General features: G+C 42.9%; 1 protein-coding gene across 1 annotated transcript in view; it reads left to right on the top strand.

Annotated features, from left to right (window-relative positions):
• Nucleotides 1-6,722, top strand: part of LOC144770800 (phospholipase A2 inhibitor and Ly6/PLAUR domain-containing protein-like) — a 172,299-nt gene extending 165,577 nt beyond the window's left edge. Inside the window, exon 5 of the mRNA XM_078655559.1 lies at nucleotides 3,755-6,722. Within this exon, the coding sequence (XP_078511685.1) occupies nucleotides 3,755-3,948 (194 nt within the window). The 3' untranslated portion in view covers nucleotides 3,949-6,722. The remainder of the gene's footprint in view (nucleotides 1-3,754) is intronic.
• Nucleotides 6,723-18,178: the final 11,456 nt, after the last annotated feature.

Raw genomic sequence — 18,178 nt, 5'->3', positions numbered from 1 at the left:
CATTTCCCCGCGATACATGAAAAGTAAGCGAAAACAAATTAATACATAATAATGTCATCATGAAAACACATCACAGGGTTTGTACTTTTAACTCATCATCAAGAAATAAACTTATGCATTTTAAATGTTAGCTACATTGATACGACCACAAGAGCAGTGGCACGAGCAGTACCACATGATGAGCACAGCTATGAATTACGCATGCGCATAAATTTCCCTCCACTTCTGCAGACGCGTCAGGACACGTGAGTGTGGCTGACGCATGCGCAGTAACTAAAATACAAGCGGCGGCCATGTTAAAGTACACGGGGTAATTGTATTAGAAATACACGTAGGCAAGCTTCATAAACTTTGCCTAAACAAAAATAAACGTTAGTAAAACATACTTATGTTACCTTATTACACACAAACGAGGTTCTTGACTTCGGCAAGCCGCAAAATATGCGAAGCTTTGCTTTATCATTGCAACCAGCTTTTCATCAATGGAAGGCTGCATCTGGAGTGGATTCACTTTCAGCCTTTTCTCAATATTTTGCAACATTGTTTCATTTGACATGCAAGACAAGTCAAGGCACCTATGCTGAGTCTGTTTTGTATTTCACAGGCTGACACTCACTTCGAGTTTGTCCCAGTGTTCTCGAAAATCATGTTTGGGCTGGCTGACGGGGACACAGGGCGAGGGGAGGAGACATGCGGGAGAAGTCTTGAGCTTTCCAGTGGTCGGTTGTTTAACAAGCATTTGCAATGTAATAGGTCTGGCATTTACTAAACTCTCAAAAATGCAATCGGTTATTTGCATAAGCGCCCCGTGCAGCGCTTTCCCTTTAATGGCGCCTTGTCCCTTTCCTTAAACACAGCTCGTCTGAAGACAGGAGCATGGCTGCCATTAACGTGAAAGCACCGCATGGGGAGCTTTCACAACAAAAGTAAAAAAATAGAGAAAAAAACGAGCGTTCGGCGTTGCAACTAAACCAAAGGCAGGGCCGCCACTGTGGCGTGCCCTGCTACGGAAAAACATGAATGAAGCCTAACAAGAGAGCCTGTCCTGCCTGTTTTCAGGTAGGTGAAAAGCATTTAAACAAAATAGTGCTCGGAGAATGAAATTATAAAGCCTACCGCGCAACAACACCGATAACAGGGGGTGTCGCCATGGGAGGTTACAAATGAAGACAAGGCGGTACTAAGGAGACATTACCAAGCCTAGTAAGGAGTCAGAAGCTAGCATTTACTAAGGACAATAACATAAGCCAATGAAAAATATGGGCAGAACTTCACCTCCACACTATAATACCGCATGCCTCGCAGAGCAGCGCAAGCACTGCACAGGCTTACCCTAAAGCACCAGGTAAGCACCACTCCTTAACATGTGTAGGCAGGGTACACATACCTTCATACTTCATTAAAGAAGGAAAGTGCCCAGAGTCCTAAAGCCACAAAAAGAGAATCAGCAAAAACCGAGGGGAAAAAGTAAATTGTTTAGTGAAACACATGCCTCAAGAGTATGCGGTCTAAAAAACACTCTTTATCATAATAACAAAACCTGATACCTGACTATGACCCAATACACTATATCTTATTACCTGAACAAATTAAAAAGAGTAATGTGTAATTTGAGGGCTCTCACCTGGGTAAGTGTATATATGTATGTAAATGGTATCCTTATAGCGTAAACTCAGCCAATACCACTTTGTACTTCCCTAGACAGTACACATGACAGCATATGCAATAATTAAAACCAAATTATATTATGGTGTTTAGTATCTCAACCCTAAAGATTCATATTTCTTCAAATCTTTCAATTAATAATGCACTTTAACTGGATTGTATTGGAATATGAAGTTAGGTTCTTATATGCTGTATTTATTGCGTAAACACTATTCACAAAATGAATTGTGCAATATAAAAAGATCAATACACAACTGTGAGTTCACATTTCTAGGGTACCTAAACACAGTACAAATGAAATACATAGACAACAAATACATGAAAATCAAAGTCTGCTAACTGAAATATTTTTTCAGAAAAATGTAAACTATTGTATTGTGCACTAACTTTTCTTTTTAAATATAAAGAAGCATGGCTGGCTTATGGGACACCTTACAATAAATGAATCCGGGCATACAGGCAGGGATGAGGAAGGTGGCAATGGGATGGGCAAGAAGGGAAGGACCTGAAGAGGAACTGATCCTTCATGAGTCAGTGGCTGACTGCCCAGCTCCTACGTGCATGATTACATATAAAACATTTCATTCGAAGTGATCTGGATTTTCTAATGCAGGCAAATGCCTTTTGGTGTCTTGGCGCTAACATAATCTGGTATTCAAACCTAAAACCAAAAAGGGGATACAAATAAAAACTAAAAGGAACGCGAAAATAGACAAGAGTTTAGGTGTTTCTGAAAGCTGAGAGAATTTGACTGACATGTGAAGAGCATTGGCACTCTGTTCCAGAGTTGGCAGGTGGAATAAACAAGAGCTAACATTACCCCTTAGAGCGCAATCTACTCGCAAAATAGGGGCTACAATGGCTTTCTTAGGAAACATTCTCATAGTTGACATCTTTAAGGCTGCAACGTGGTCTACACCACACACATTCACAAAGCACTATTGTGTAGATATGTTAGTGAGACAACAAGCTAATGTAGGCCAGAAAGAACTTAGAACACTTTTTCAAACAAGTGCAACAGGTTCAGGTTACCCTCCGCTTTGGGAGAATACTGCTGTATAGTCTATGCAAAGCATGTGATCTACAGCTCACATGCCTCGAACAGAAAACGTTTCATACCCATTAAGCATCTGTCCTTGGCATGTAGAGCTGTAGATTCACATGCGCCTAGTCGCCTCCACGGGTAACTATACCTTTTGCAGTACTTTCTTATCTTATATACATATGCATGGACATCTCTATTCTACTTTTACTAACTCCATTCTCACCCTCTGCGGGAAAACAATCTAACAATGGAGTCGATACCCATGCGCACTATCACCGAAAGGAGGAGTCACCTTCCTAGTGACTGGAAAGACTTAATTATAAATGTGCAAACATCCGGACCCAACACTAAATGGCTGGAGTATGCAAAGCATGTGTATCGACAGCTCTACATGCCAAGGACAGATGCTTACTCGGTAAGTAACATTTTCCTTACATAGGATACAGATAACAGGGTGATCAGAGATGCATATAAAAGGAAGACACTGGGTGCAGATAGTAAGGTTGCATGGGGTGCTTATACCCTGTTAACGTTTGAATTAATGATGATTTATAAAGCACATTGCTACCCAGGAGTGCATCCAGCGGTCTAGGACAGGTGCTAGGCCAGACCAAGATCTTAACAGGTCTCAAAAATCCAATTCTTAAGGGATTTCCCAAACTTTTGGCACATTTAACAGCATATCAAGGGGTACAGATAAAAAGATCATATATCCTTCAAATAAATTTGGATGCAGATAACAGGATCATATAGGGTATGGATAAAATGGTCACAAGTGACGCATGGGGAGCAGGCAACAGGATCAAATGCTCTGAAAATAACAGAATAACATGATGCACAGGATCACAATGTGGAAGAAACAGGGTCACAATGGAGGAATGTGTCAGGATTACACAGGATGCACATGAAAAGGCCACTTGGGGTGCAGAAAACAGGGTCACAAGGCGTGCATATCACATGTCTATGTTGTGGTGTTTTGACCAAGATATCAAGTGCAGGTAAAATTGTTCTGTGTTGCTGATAAACACCTCTTTCTCTGCACAGACTCCAAGACGACCCAGTCCGCAGTTCGAGGATGTGCGTCCCAACAGTTCTGTGAAGTAGGCAGCAGCTCCTCCACCGTAGCTGGCGTCACCATGAAAAGTGACATGGCTTGCACCGATGCTGGCATCCGCCCAGAGCATGGACTCTTTCTGCCGATTCTTGCCATGCTCGTCCTTCTGAAACTCTTTTCCTAAATTCTACTGATGACACTAGAGACCTGTGTCGCATTTGAGGTCCAGGTGAAGAACACCTGTACCACTTTTGATGCGTCTCAACTCCTCAAATCATCAATGTTTCCCTCTGTGGTCAACCGCTTTCTAAAGCTGACTTGTAGCATACACTCCCAATTCCTAAGGATGTAGGCAGGGTCTTCTCCATCACACTGCAGGGAGAGTGCAGAGAACTCCCTTGCCATTGGCTCTTTGGGAAGACTTGTTATCATTGCAACTACAGGCAGGTCACCATCACTGCTGCACAGGGCAATGTGCTGACGTTCTTGATTCGAAGGCTTTGTAACTGTTCCTGCAGAAAGTTCTTGCTGTTATTGCAGAAGAGATCATGCTAATAGTCCTGCAAAGAGATCTGTTTCAGGGCAAATGGGAAAAGATATTTCCAGGAGGGTGACGTCATTGGACTTCAGGTTATGGTCCTGTAGACACAATTATTATTATTATGAGTGCTGCATGCAAAGCTTTGTGATTTGTCATCCATACATACCCAGGAAGATGTTTCTTGTGGATTTAAGAGTACGCAACATTGCTTGTACGGCAGGGAAAGCCCCTTCATTTGTCCTAAATGGAAAGCTTAAGCATTGGTCCCACCTGGAGATTTAACTTTTCTCACTCAATTAAACATTGTCACTGATCATCCAATGAGTATTTTGCCACTGATAACTCATCACCTAACAGGAGCTTTGTCATCCATCACCCAGTGGGTGCAGGGACCTATGAGAACCGTGTCATTATTTACCAAAGAAGACTGTTGTTGATCACCAGAAAGCTGTGACTTGTCACCCAATGATGGTTTTGGCATTGAGTCCCAATAAGAACTTTTGTCACTGCTCATCCAATGACAGCTTCATCATAGAACATGAGAGCTTTATCATTGATACAGCTCTGAGGGCAGTGTGGATGATCTATCAAGGAGATACTTCTCATTGGTCATCCAGTGAATGCTTATCATTAGTTGCTCAATTAGAGCTTTGTTGGTCCTGTATACAGGATTTTCATTGGTCCCTCCGAGAGCGCTCCATTGTTAAGCCAATGAGCAGAGTGTTTTTCTTTATAGTCAGTAGACAAAACTTTTTCTTTGCACCTCATGAATACTATTAGAATTGACCAACCAGAGAAGAGTGTTCATCGCGTCCCATGTAGGGACAGTGCTGTTGCTGCTCCTAAGAAACTACAGTTTGTCATTTAAGGGGGAACGTATACCACTGACCTTTTAAAAAGAGCTTTGACATGGTCCTACTGCAAGAGCTGCTTTTTTGCTGTTAAAACGTTGTTCCGTCACATGGGAAATAGCTTTTCATTATTTTGGTATGGGGGTCCAAAAAGAGCTTGTCCCTAATCTCACACTGGAAATATTGCAACTGGTCCTACAAGGGGCACATCATCAGTGTTTTGATAGCGCTTAGTGGGGAAAATTTGCTTTAAGCTTAGTTCTGCATTCTATTGTTGCTCCCATGGAAGAGCATCATCCTTTTTATAATATGAACATGTGCTCTCTATTTCAACAGGAATAGCTTTTTCTTGGTCTAACATATAGTGGTTTGCTTTTGTCCAAACAATAACAGGTAATTATCAACTTAATATAGATAGGATTGCTGTTGACATAGTATTCAGAAGTTATTGGCCGAATAGGCAGCGGTGTGTCTTTGTCCCGCTTGGTTGTCCGGTCCAAGATGGAGAGGAGTCATTCCCAAGTGTGAACACTTGTTATTGGCTGAACAGGATGAGTTTGGTATTGTCTTAGTTTTACATTTGCCTTAAAAGTGGTTTTTTATTATTGTCCGAAAAAGGTTAGTTTGTTAACCTAAGATGTAGAGGTTTCTTTTTGTCCCATGGCTGATTGAATAACATTGGTCTAATAAAGGGAACGATAATGTTTTGAGAAACTATAGTTTGTCATTGACCCAACATGAGCACGTTTGCCTTTGTTGCCACAGGGATAGTATTATATTTGGATGTCAAGGAGAGGTTTGGTGCTTTCCTCACAGGGGTGGTTTGCTGTTGGAGTAATATGTACAAGTTAGCCTTTAATTCAGTACTGAGAGAGCTGTTATAGGCTAAATTACATGGTCTGATGGTGTTATACATTTGTTATGGGCCACGGTAATGTAGGGGATTGTTTACGTGCTCACAAGGGGTCCTTGTTATCCACTATTATTTTCATCGTTGGCCCAAAATCTGCACGGAAACCCTCATCACCGTCTGAACAGGATGGGATGGGTCTTCCTTAGTCTTGTTGATTTTTGATCAAACTATAGCTTTGTCATTGGTAAAGATGTGCCTAAATACCATATTTGTAAACAAATCAAATAATTGAAAAAAAAAAATGAAGCTTCCCGACGGGTTGTCATAATTTGGGTGGGAGATGTACTGCATTGACGAGCTTGCATCAGGGGCGTAACGCAGGCTCCTGAAGCGCTGGGGTCCCCCAACCCTTCAGCAGCCTCCAGCCAATTAAAGGTCCCCCTTCTGCCCAAGGCTAATTAATATCGATGAGATATGGGAGACTTAGGGGCCACTCTTTACATTCTGGGGGGGTGGGCTTGTTATTTTGCTTTAATCACTGGCCTGCATGGTACTCTTCTTCCATATTCGCAAGAGAAGTGTGAACCCCGCTTTAAAAGATACTGTCTTGTTGTGCTATTCTGTGTCCTTGCCACCTTATGCCATTTAATGTCTTATGTATACATCTGATTACACATTCTGTGTACACAATAAACAAACATTTACCATCACAAGTTCTTTGTTGTTCATTTGGTTTGGGATTCTAAAGCGTGAAAGCACCTGATTCAATGAGGCATAAGATCTCAGCGGCAAATCCCCAGGACAGGAGTCTGACCGAATGTATAGCAAGTTATGCAGCCATCAGCACCAGCTTTTCAAAATTGCTCATTGCCTCCCCCTGCATGGCTGTTACAATATTGGATGGTTTTGTGGCTGCTGAACATGAATATTCATGTAAAACGACATATCTTTATTTGAAATGCTACAGTTTTCTTACCCATAATTGTGAGGTTTATCTGCATGATGGCTCCTGCTTCCTATTGCCCAGCCTCCTCTAGAAAGGGCCAGACTAAGCTTGCTTGGTGCCATATGGGGTTTGCATTTCAACTCATTCTTTTGTTACTGTTCATGGTTCCCAGTTTGGCTCAGCCACAGAGTTACTTCTTAAATCCTAGTCTGGTTAAATTTGCTTGGAGACATTGAGATTTGCTTTTAAGGGCAGGACATGCACTATAGGGTCAGAGTATGCCTTCACTTACAGAGGCAAACAGGCAAGCAATGGTGAGTATGACTTATTTCAACACTGGTTAAATCAGCTGATTTTGGTTAACTCATACCTGAGGGTGGCACATTTCAAGAATGTGGGTTGGACTAACCATAAAAGGAATGCAATGTTTTCAAATTAAAGTGGTCCATTTCATAGAAGCAATCAATGCGGGACAGGAAATTCAGCAGGACACTCACTTCCAGCTGGGAGCAGGTGTAAGGTGTCATCGGTAGCTTAGCAGGAGCTTCGGATAGGAGCAGGTGTCAGGGGTCACAGGGATCACAGAAGGACACTTTTCCAGCTGGGAGCAGGTGCAGCGGTCACAGGGAGTCCAGGAGGACACTCACCTCTGTGCGGGCATGAGTGCAAAGGTCCGTCATGAAGTTTCCACCCTAAGGTAGGAACTGCGCATATGTGGACTGCATAAGATTTGGAATGAGCCAGACTGATTTTATGCACCCCCTCAGGATATGTTGTCGTATAGGCTAGCTAGCTCACAGCATGTCTAAACCTAGACAGGAAGCAAATGGTTCTGGCAACCCCTGAACATGACAACCCTGTTCCCCAATGAATCATGGTAACATGCTCTCTCATTCTCAAAGAAATATGCGAGTAATATACCGTGGGATGTTATCAGTGTTTATTGAACCAACATGATTCTTGTATGGAGTATATGTGCCGCACCGATCAATAGACAGAAGCAGATATAAGTTATTATGAGTACCAGGACTGTGAACAAAATAAAAAGTTCCACCAAAGTGCTAAGACAATATATATACAACAGTATAGATAGTTGGTGTACTCCTTCTATGCAATCCCTAACCTAAGTGTCTAGGTGTTTGTGTTGTGTTCTGTCAAGAATCCCTGCACTGGATGATCCAACCCCGGTTACCTGAAGGGAAAGAATGTAACCGTCTAGTCACAAGCTGGACAACTTTCAGAGAGATAGTAGCAAGGTGCTAGGCCTAAGCTTTAGCATGTAGAGACCTTGCCAATGACAGCAAAGTTCTCCTCTAACTAAACCTGGAAATGCTTGGTTATTTATAATGAAAAGCATCCTTGCGACTCGTGGACAAGCCAGCAGTGTTATGGTCTATAGATAGCTGTGTCGCCTCGTGGATGAAAAATAAAACGACATTGGCGCAATGTGTGTCGAGGCCTTATGGTAGGTGTTCAAGGAGTTGTAATAATGGTCTTGAGGGGTGGAATCTGTAAGAAAAACTAAATCAAGATTTGTCATGCACACAAATGTGTGTAAAGGTTATTATGGAAAAAGGGAAGACCACTCAAGAAACTTGTTGACGGTGAAAGATGGCATTGTTTCTACGTGGGCCTAAGTAAGGCACGTGACACCCACTCCTTAGACAAAAAGATTATCAATAAGGTATCTAAAAATAGAAAAACTATATAAAAATAGTGGCACTGAAAGCCATGATATAACGTCATCAAAAATAAAAGCTAACAAAGATGTGCAATGCAATAGGTATCACATTTTTTAGATTTAGAGCTATTGGCTTTGTAAATGATAATGTGTTTTATTTATATGTTTTTGTTTGGAGTATGGTGGATGTATGAATAGAGCTATAGCTGCAACATTAGAATGAGAAATTACCATTGGGACTAGAGAAAAGGCTGCAGTATTGTGTAGAGGATTTAAAATGAGGAATTACTGTTGAAAGAAGAGAAGCAGGTAGCAGCAATGTGTATAGTGTTTAGAATGAGGAGTTATTGACGGGAGGATGTAGAATGAGGAATTGTACATTAGTGCAGAGAAGCGGCTGCAGCATTGTCTAGAGGACTTAGAATGAGGAATTACCCCTGGGACCAGAGAAGCAGGTTGCAGCACTCTCTAGACGACTAAGAATGAGGAATTACTGACAGGACCAGAGTAGCAGAAAGCAGCACTGCCTACAGGACTTAGAATGAAGAATTACCACTGGTACCAGAGAACCAGGTAGCAGAACTGCCTAGTGGACTAAGAGGAATTACCACAGATGCAGCGTAGCACTACTTAGAATATTTAGAATGAGGAATCACTACTGTGACTAGAGATATAATTGTAGCACTTCCTAGAGGAGTTAGAATGAGAAATTAATGTCTGGACCACAGAAGCAGCTGCAGCGCTGCCTAGAGCAACCTTAAAATGAAACACTGCTATATTGTAGGGTAAATAAAATAACTTGCAAAACAAATCCCTAGACTGTTTCTTTTGCTATATATTAACCCCCCACCACATAAATATAAACATAAAAATCAATGAAATTTTTCAGGTTGTTATACTAATTATTTGATATACGCCTTAATATAGGAGCATGTTCTTTTATGGTTGACTTGGAGATTGAAATAAATACATGAAGCAACCAAGTACCTAGGTGTGACTTGAAACGTGCCTAAACAAAACAAATTATAAACAAGCATTTGCAATGCAATAGGTCTCGCATTGCTGAAAGTTTTAGCTATTGCAGTTGCTAATAATAATGCAACGTCAATACCTCAAACTTCCAGCAATGCGAGAGCAATTGCATTGCAAATTTATTTTTCCACAAGGCCTAACGCAAATAAGATAAAAAGCAAATGCATCAACAAAGGAAAGGGTGAAGTAAAAAAGGCTGTTACTAGGTTTCCCTGTGGGTGCATTGCCTTATGTTGATAATAGAGGTTTGTTTATTTGCAGCCACATCTCCAGCCACCTGAGGAACCTGCACTGGCTCCCCGTCGACAAGGGGATCACGTTCCGGCTCCTCACCCACGCACACAAGTCTCTCCACGACATGGGCCCCAAGTACCTCAACGACCGTCTGACCTTCTACACGCCCACCCGCCAGCTACGGTCCACCAGCCTTGCCCTCGCAGCCGTACCACGCATCCGAAGAGCCACCGCCGGAGGAAGATCCTTCTCTTACCTGGCTGCCAAGACTTGGAACTCCCTCCACATCCTCCTTCGGCTGACCCAGGACCATCTCGCCTTCAGGAAACAACTCAAGACCTGGCTGTTCGAGCAGTAGCATACCCCTCCCCCCAAGCGACTTGAGACCCTCCCGGGTGAGAAGTGCGCTATACAAATGGCATGATTGATTGATTTATAACTCCACAGGGACACCTAGTAACAGCCTGTGGTAATGCACCCTTTCCTTGATTTGCGGATGGGGGACACACAGCGTAGGAGTTGTGTGTGTGGGAACATACATTTAGTAATAGCGAAAGATAATGCGTTTGATAAAATTAGAGACAAGAAAAAATGTAATAGTGAGATAAAGAACAGAGGTAGTGTCGGAAAGGATTAAAAGGAAACATGATGGAAGATAAACAGAAGAGAGGTGGCAGAGAAAAGCTCAAAGGATTGAGTTAAGTAGTCTGATACCTTCGGGTAAAGTTTCGATGTATAAAAGTGCAAACAAATAAATATTTTTTTAAAACAAAGCCTACCTGTGGAACGTCAGTTCTTATTTTGTGATGCCACATGCCTTTGGGTCTCTGTACTGATTAACTGCACCGGCTACGGGTAACCTTCATGGCAGGAACAACTAGTTGCAGGGCAGATGAGTGGGATGTAGCCTTTGTCCTGTGGCTGCACCGTGGGGAAACAGTGCAGGGACAGGAAGGCAGGCAGTAGGTATGGTACTGGAGAATATCACAATATGAAAAGATACACGTTACCATCATTTTTTTTTATATAGTGCGAACTTGACGCGAACGTATTACCCCACTTTACCTGAAGAACAATTGCATTACAGAGGGATCTATTTTTTAGTACTGGGAGATTGTGATTTGTGTACAGTCACAGAATGTTCGAGCCCCTCGTCACAGTGATTTTAGTGGAGGTTGAAGGCGGAGTTGGTAAAGTACGGTCTGGAATTCTCATATGTTCTTGGAGCCCACTCTGCTAGGGAAAGGGGGTGGTGGGATTTCTTGAAGCTGGTCTAGGTATCCGAATTATTAGGGAGAGGGATTGAAACTTTCATTTGTTCCAGGTGCCCGGGCAGAGAGGCGTCATTCTGATTTTAAAGTGTAGAAATGCAGGCCGTACAAAAGAAAAGAAAGGCAGGCGGTCACCTTGATTAAACATAAACTGAATAAAGTCTGCTAACTCCAAAAGTATGCACACTACCTTTTGGAGAAAATAAAAAAAAAACAGGAGCTATTGGTTTAGTTCTATCCTACCTAGGAGTGCTAGTGGGCAGAGAAGCACCTTTGTTGAGCCCCGCTTTGTCTGAGGATACTATTTGGCACTCTGATAACATCAGATCTTTACTAGAAAAAAATGCCTGCACTTCCTTTAAGTGTTTAGGGTAATTTATGGTGAACCGGCCACCTCTTCGATCCGGAATTGTGTTGGGAGGAGGACACTGTGGCACCCGAAGTCAGAGGAGCAAAGTCTTTGTGTTCCTCGTGTGCCAAAAGGAAGGTAAGTTTGTTTTCAAAAGAGCCTCATAGTGAAAAGAAATGGAGTTGTGCTCGTAAAAAGGGTGCCGCAAAAATGAAAGCACGGTGCACCGCGCTGTAAATACCTGGTTTCACTGTTCACATAGAAAGAAATTATTAGCAGTATATTAAAACAAGTGATAAACTCCCTTTTAGTTCTATAGACACTAAAGGAACCGGTCGGCTTTCAATGGAACAACGGGTGGACAGGAAGCAATGGGGTCTAGGAGTGATGAGTCTGCTGACGCAGTGCTCCAGTGCAGCCTGAGGAGAGCAGTGATCTGCTGGCTCAGGCTGGCACTGCACGTTAAAGATACCCCAGGATTAGAGACTGGAGTGTGAGACACGGGCCGCTGACTGTATCAGAAGAACAGAGACAGCGCCCAAATAGCCCCCCCAGACTGCTCAAAAAAGCAGCCCACAGCAGAACTCAGACACCGGCCCCTCGGGCATTGCCCGAATGCCCGCGTTACCAATCCGACGCTGCTGACCGCATGAAGTAGAAAGGAAGGCGAGCAGCTCCCGTTGTTTGTGCTCGGCGCCGCCATATTTTAAAATAATACAGGGAAATGGATGCCGCCTGGAAGCCAATACGCTGCCGTTAAAATACTCACGTTGCACGCCCTAACTGCTAAAAAGTCAACAGAAACACAAAATAAACAAGCATTGGCATAGCCAATAGGTCTCGCCTTTGGGACCTTATAAGTGAAAAGCGAGACCTATTGGCTATGCCAATGCTTGTTGTTGCCTTTCTAGCAACACGCATCGGGACAGTAGTGACCCCGTTTCCGCAGTGATTTTAGACTCTGCCAGGTTGACTCCAGAAGCAACACGTCGTGGGAAATACCGATTCATTATAATAGTAAAAAACACACTTGGAGAAAAACTTAAAAGTGATGTTGGATTCCGTACATGGTGTAGTACGCTCGGCTGGGTGAGAGCTTGCTTAGCTCGGTTGTAAAAGAAATAAACCCTGGTTGCGCTCGATGGAATGCTGTAAAACTAGGAGGCATGGGGAAAATGTTATCGGCTTGACTGTGCATAAGTGAAAACGAAATGCTCGAGGGCATGCTACATAACTGGGAGGCTTAAGGAAAGTATCATCGTGATCGTATCGTTATAACTAGGAGCGAGGGAAACAAAATCAACCTGAAACTTAGAAGGACAAGCTCTCGACATTGCTGTGGTGGGGGTGGGCGGAAAGCGGGGATGCGAGTAAGTCACGGCCTGGCGGCCAAAGTGAAGTGAATAATTAGGGGAGGAGAAGCCGCAGAGCGCACGCTGGGCGAAGCCCTTTGATGTGCTGTGCGGCCGTGAAAAAATGCAATTAGGAGGGAGGGAGGGAGGCTGATGCGCGTGCTTGTTTGGTCACGTGATTCACGTGAACTCAAAGACAACCGCAGCAAAAAGCCCTTGGTTTGACGAGCTTTTTGAGCACTTGAATTCTTGCTCCGCTCAATGCGCTTGCGCGCATTGATAGGTCGCGAGACCTAAAAAATTAAGTTCCCTTCAAACACACATTAAACATGCAAGTGGAAGAAAACAGTAGTTAGGCACTGCTGCTTCCAGACTTAACAGAAGCCAGTATCAGATCAACAGCCAATAAAAAGCCAGATAACAGCTATGCCAACATTAAACAAATGGCAAGCGGCAGGAGAAATAACCTGGCAATAGGCGGAGTTTCACCAAACATACAGATTACTTGAAGTCTCAGAGAGCAGCGCATGCGCTGCCTATGCAAGACCTAAAAAGCACTCCTATATTTCAGCGCACGTTGTCAAGCTGCCAAGCCCTTCGTTGTTAGTATTAAAGTGCATTACTTATTTTCCCTAAATGTGGAAAGTACAGCAAAACATCAGTTGAACTGTTTTATACACTTCCCCTTGTACTCGCAGCACAAACTTTGTAGGGCCCAAAAATAAATCTTTGCCTTTTCAAAGAAATGTGCTTTTGCTGCAAAGATATTGTAACTTCCTGCCAGACTTATAAGGGGTTGCCATTATCACCAGGTGAAATAACTGCTCGCTCTCGGGATACGGCAAATGTAAGAGGTTTAATAAAGGATGGATTAGAGCTTGTAAAATAGTGTAATTTGCGGTATTCAAAGGACTTGAGGTACATATCAAGAGAGAGCAACTCCATCTTACATACTTGCAAAGACTGTAAACAGAGTACAATTAAAGCGCAGAGAAAAACAATATCGTATGCATGCAAATTGAGAAAATATTGGATGAAGTACTGTAGAGACTAGTGCTACCGCTGCATTGTAGTGCTTTTTTTTGCATAATAAAACAGCAGAGCAATGCTTTCGTGAAAAAACAGTAGGCTACAAGTTGAACTTGTTGTACTGGCATTATTTACAGCCTGTAAACTGTGGTAGGGAAAGTTCCCCACTGTTATTTACGGTTATTTAAAGGACTCAACAGCTTCAGGAAGACCAACTTTAACGCCAAAGCGTGCAAAGATGTTAAATAAAGTGAAATTAAAACGGCAAAAACATTTATCATTATTTATGTACCCGTGCGAAAATATCGTGTGAAGTAGTGTTGAAACCAGCAATTACATTATGTTACAGTGCTTCTGTTTTTTTTCTCCAGATAAAGCAGCGGGCCAAGGAGTCTGGACTGCTTCAAAGAGTACATTATTTTTTGGGGAAACAGATGGTTATCTTATCTCAAATACTTTGCTTTTATGGATTTCTATTATGAAATACCGAATAAAAAAATATTGAATTGAATTATCTCAAATACAGCTGTATGCGTAGTATTATCATTGAATGAAAAGCCATAAACTGCAGGATGGAAAGATTCTCACCGAAATTGCAGCGTAAATGTTAACCTGCTCAACCATTTGATGCGTTTCCAGCTGTCCTTCTCTTTGGGTGGTGTTTATCTGCTAGTTATTTCTGTCATACGTAGTTTATTTGTTAGCTCCATAGAAACATACCATGCTTGTGCACCGTGCAGTACACTATATATAGCTGGACCACTGATATGTTTAAGCAAACATTTTTATTAAGACCTGCCAAAAAGAGCTGCATCAATGCAGTGCGCGGATGGCATTGGTAATTCAGATTAAAAATAAATCATTTAATCCAACTCACACATGCGCTGCTGGAACTCGCGTGCTGTGGGGAGAAGATCAGCGTCATCAGTACCAAAGCAAAAGAAGCCCACTCCCCCTTTTTAAAAAAGCCCAAACCAGTATCCTATCAAAAATAGCCCAAAGGACGATCGACATCTAAAATTGCAAAAACACTAATAACGGCTAGTCTTGGCGACTTTAAAGATTGGGAAGGCTTTTTGAGCTCCAATACCTTCGGAGTGCAGGACATACAAAAAAAACATGCAGTTGCCAAAGAAGCAAATGGGAGAGACAAATGCTGCATTAGCATGCAAGCACAGGTACACAATAAGAAAGCATGAAACCAAGTAAAAAAATAGTCCACCAAAGAGCAGATGAACAACCATAGCATATTGATACCATAATTAGTCCCTGCTGCCTGGGAGGAACGGGACAGAAAAAGGAGGGAAAAAGATGCAGGACTGACCACTAGCCGGCAAGGATTTTACTGGCAGAGACAAATGAAAAGCAAAGGCCAGCAATGCATGGAGTTGGAACTCCACTAAGTATTTACAATAGGTCGCTAAGCGACAGTGCAAGCGCTGTCTACGCTTGAACTAAAAAAGGCAATCTTGCCATTTGAAAGTCAAAGCACACGGAAAGCCATTTGCTTAAAGGTATAAAACATATAAAACCGAATAGGTTAATACAATTTGTTTTAAAATATTTTTTTTTAGAAAAATCAGGTCAAATTAAGAGTTCCCACCACCAAATCTGTTCCCAGCAACCGATGACGATGTTCTCATAGGCACAATTGAATCATGTTTATGGAGCAAATGTGTTCCCATGCAGCCCCTACAGCTGCCGCTAAGGGTGTGACCACAGCCTGTAGAAGGTTCGAATAGCCATGATCCATTTCACTAAGAACTGAAGATCCCAGGCTGCCTCAACAATGGGGTTCAGCTGCCATGGAAAATGCTGGGGACAAATATACAAATGGGCCTTTAACCTCTTCTATGCTCATGGCGAGCTCAGCTCGTCATGAGCTACGGCGCTCCGGTGCTCATGACGAGCTGAGCTCGTCATGACCGCGCCCGTTACTTGGAACGCTCGCATGCTGGGCTGATTCCCCTGCAGTGCTGAGCGTTCCATTGGAACGGGTGTGGCCATGACGAGCTCAGCTCGCCATGAGCACCGGAGCGCCGTAGCTCATGACGAGCTGACCTCGTCATGAGCATGGGGGCGCTGTGCGTTACCCCCGCCCCCCAGCACAGCGGGGGGAAACAGCCCCGCAGCGAAGGGGTTAAGTGGTCCACCAGTTCATCAATGTCCAATGGCTCAACCAAATTGCGATCCGAGGCATAAATCCAAGGCACATTAGAATGGGCAGACTAGTCAGTGGAAAACAGGTTGAACGCAGTGCAGCCAGACAGGCCGAAATTACAAGAAGCAACACTCCATGTGTTCACAGCACAGCATAACGTGGTGGTGCTGGTTCAATTTTGTTTTGAACTGGGACATCGATTGCAGAGCAAAAAAATTGAAATCACAGTCCCAGCAACCAGGAGCAGGACAAGCGGAAGACATCCAAACATGCTTCAGAGTACAGAGTGTATGAAGGATGGAATTACTCTGAAAATTGTTTGGAGGGTACTAACCAACCCAGAGCCTTTAGACTTTAAAAAGTGTGCTATTCCCTTGATATTAAACATGATAAAAATACGTTGAACCAGCTCCCAAAATGCAGTGGGGAATTAGTCCTGAGCAGCACCTGTATCTCCAAAGAGGACGTCACTACCTGGAGAGGAAACATCTCTTTAGTGGCTGTTAAGGCCACATCTAGTTGAAACAGCATGACTTTCAGTTTGCTCAGAGCATCATAGCGTAGGTTTAAAACATGTATTGCCTCTCTAACTGTGCGGGCAGGTGAAAACAAAACTTGAGCACAACAAGTAACTATGAATTTGCCGTCACTAAAGAAGCGATGCCGGGTTTCATTCCACAACAGCCTTGATTGTTAAGCATCAATAGCTCCCATCAGAGAGGAACCTGAAAGCCGGATGAATCACACACAGCCACTGGGGAACCTTTCACTTAACCAGACAAATTCACCAGGGAGGCATTACAAGCCCTGTGCAACGAGATGCCCTGTAGATTAAGGACCCACTTAAAGCGTTCTTGCTGTCAGAACCACCGAGAAAGACTTCTGTTTCCCCATTCCTACAACAAAACTTGAAAGTCAGTTCCTAATACTCGTGTACAACCCCCTCCCCTTATGCTTCATATCTGCTTTCTTGATGGGTTCTCAGACAATATTGGAAATGAGATGTCAAAATTGGCAAAGTAATATACGCATGGATTATCCAATCTGTGGACAGGTTTTCGCAACGCTGATATGTAACTTCTCTAGCTTTCCAATGTGTAACATGGTGTATTTTGCATCCTAATGTGCAATAGATATCTGCTGTTTTCTCCGGTGTTGAGGAGAAGACAGACAAGTAGCATTAAAATGTTGCCGTGGCACATGGCCAGAATGTAGTGTTTGAAGGGTCCAGCTCATTATCATGATAGAACCAAACTTTGACTGTCTATTTTGTAATATGGACATATTTTGTGCATAATGTCTGTTGCAGATGACACTATGTTGCCCACAGAGTATATCCTAGAGGATAAGGTCATACCATTGTCAACCACTGCCAAAGCTTTTTCTAAATTAACCCTATCAATCTTGTGCACTCTGTCGGCAGCATTCTGCTGAGAACCCTTCCTTAATTTATTGTATATGGCATACAAGAAGCACTTTAGAAGTAGTTTCTGGGGACCCTATTAAAAGTCCCTGAGTTCCAGGTCATCAGACAAAAGGGACAAGAGTTGTTTCACCTGAGACAATGTAGAGGTTTTTATCCAATCAAGGCACAACATACCAACACTTCAAGTTGTCACAACCCCGAGTGTTCAGACTTCACATAACACGTCAGGTCTTGTTACCCTTCGTGTTACCCAGAAATCGTATCTGACACCCTTACTGTTCAGTGGCCAAACTAACCATCCCGTCAAATTGGGGTCAGATGAATTGTATTTGCCATTACGCAGCAGGGTATCCAATGTATCCTCACAGTAGTGTGTAAATTGTTGCCAGTGTGAAAATGTGGGAATTCGTGGTGTGTTCAAATCTTTCATCGTGGCTATTCCTAGACATGTTGTTGCACAGTTTTGTTCTGGAAAATCATTTCTTGTGGTTGCAGGCGTGCACTAAACAAAACCTCAGTTCCTGAACCTGCCAGTCTCTTGTCCCTGGAATAGATTTTATATCTATGGTGTCCCTCCAAAAGTCTAAACCCAGTACAGACAGCTAGAAAAAGAACGAGGCAAATAAAATCCACTTGGTGTCAGCATAGTTTTCTTTGCAAGTGATGGTACAAGCCTATACAAATATGA

Source organism: Lissotriton helveticus, chromosome 7, assembly GCF_964261635.1.
Source record: "Lissotriton helveticus chromosome 7, aLisHel1.1, whole genome shotgun sequence".
Taxonomy (NCBI): Eukaryota; Metazoa; Chordata; class Amphibia; order Caudata; family Salamandridae; genus Lissotriton; species Lissotriton helveticus.
This window is presented reverse-complemented; position numbering and strand designations above follow the sequence as displayed.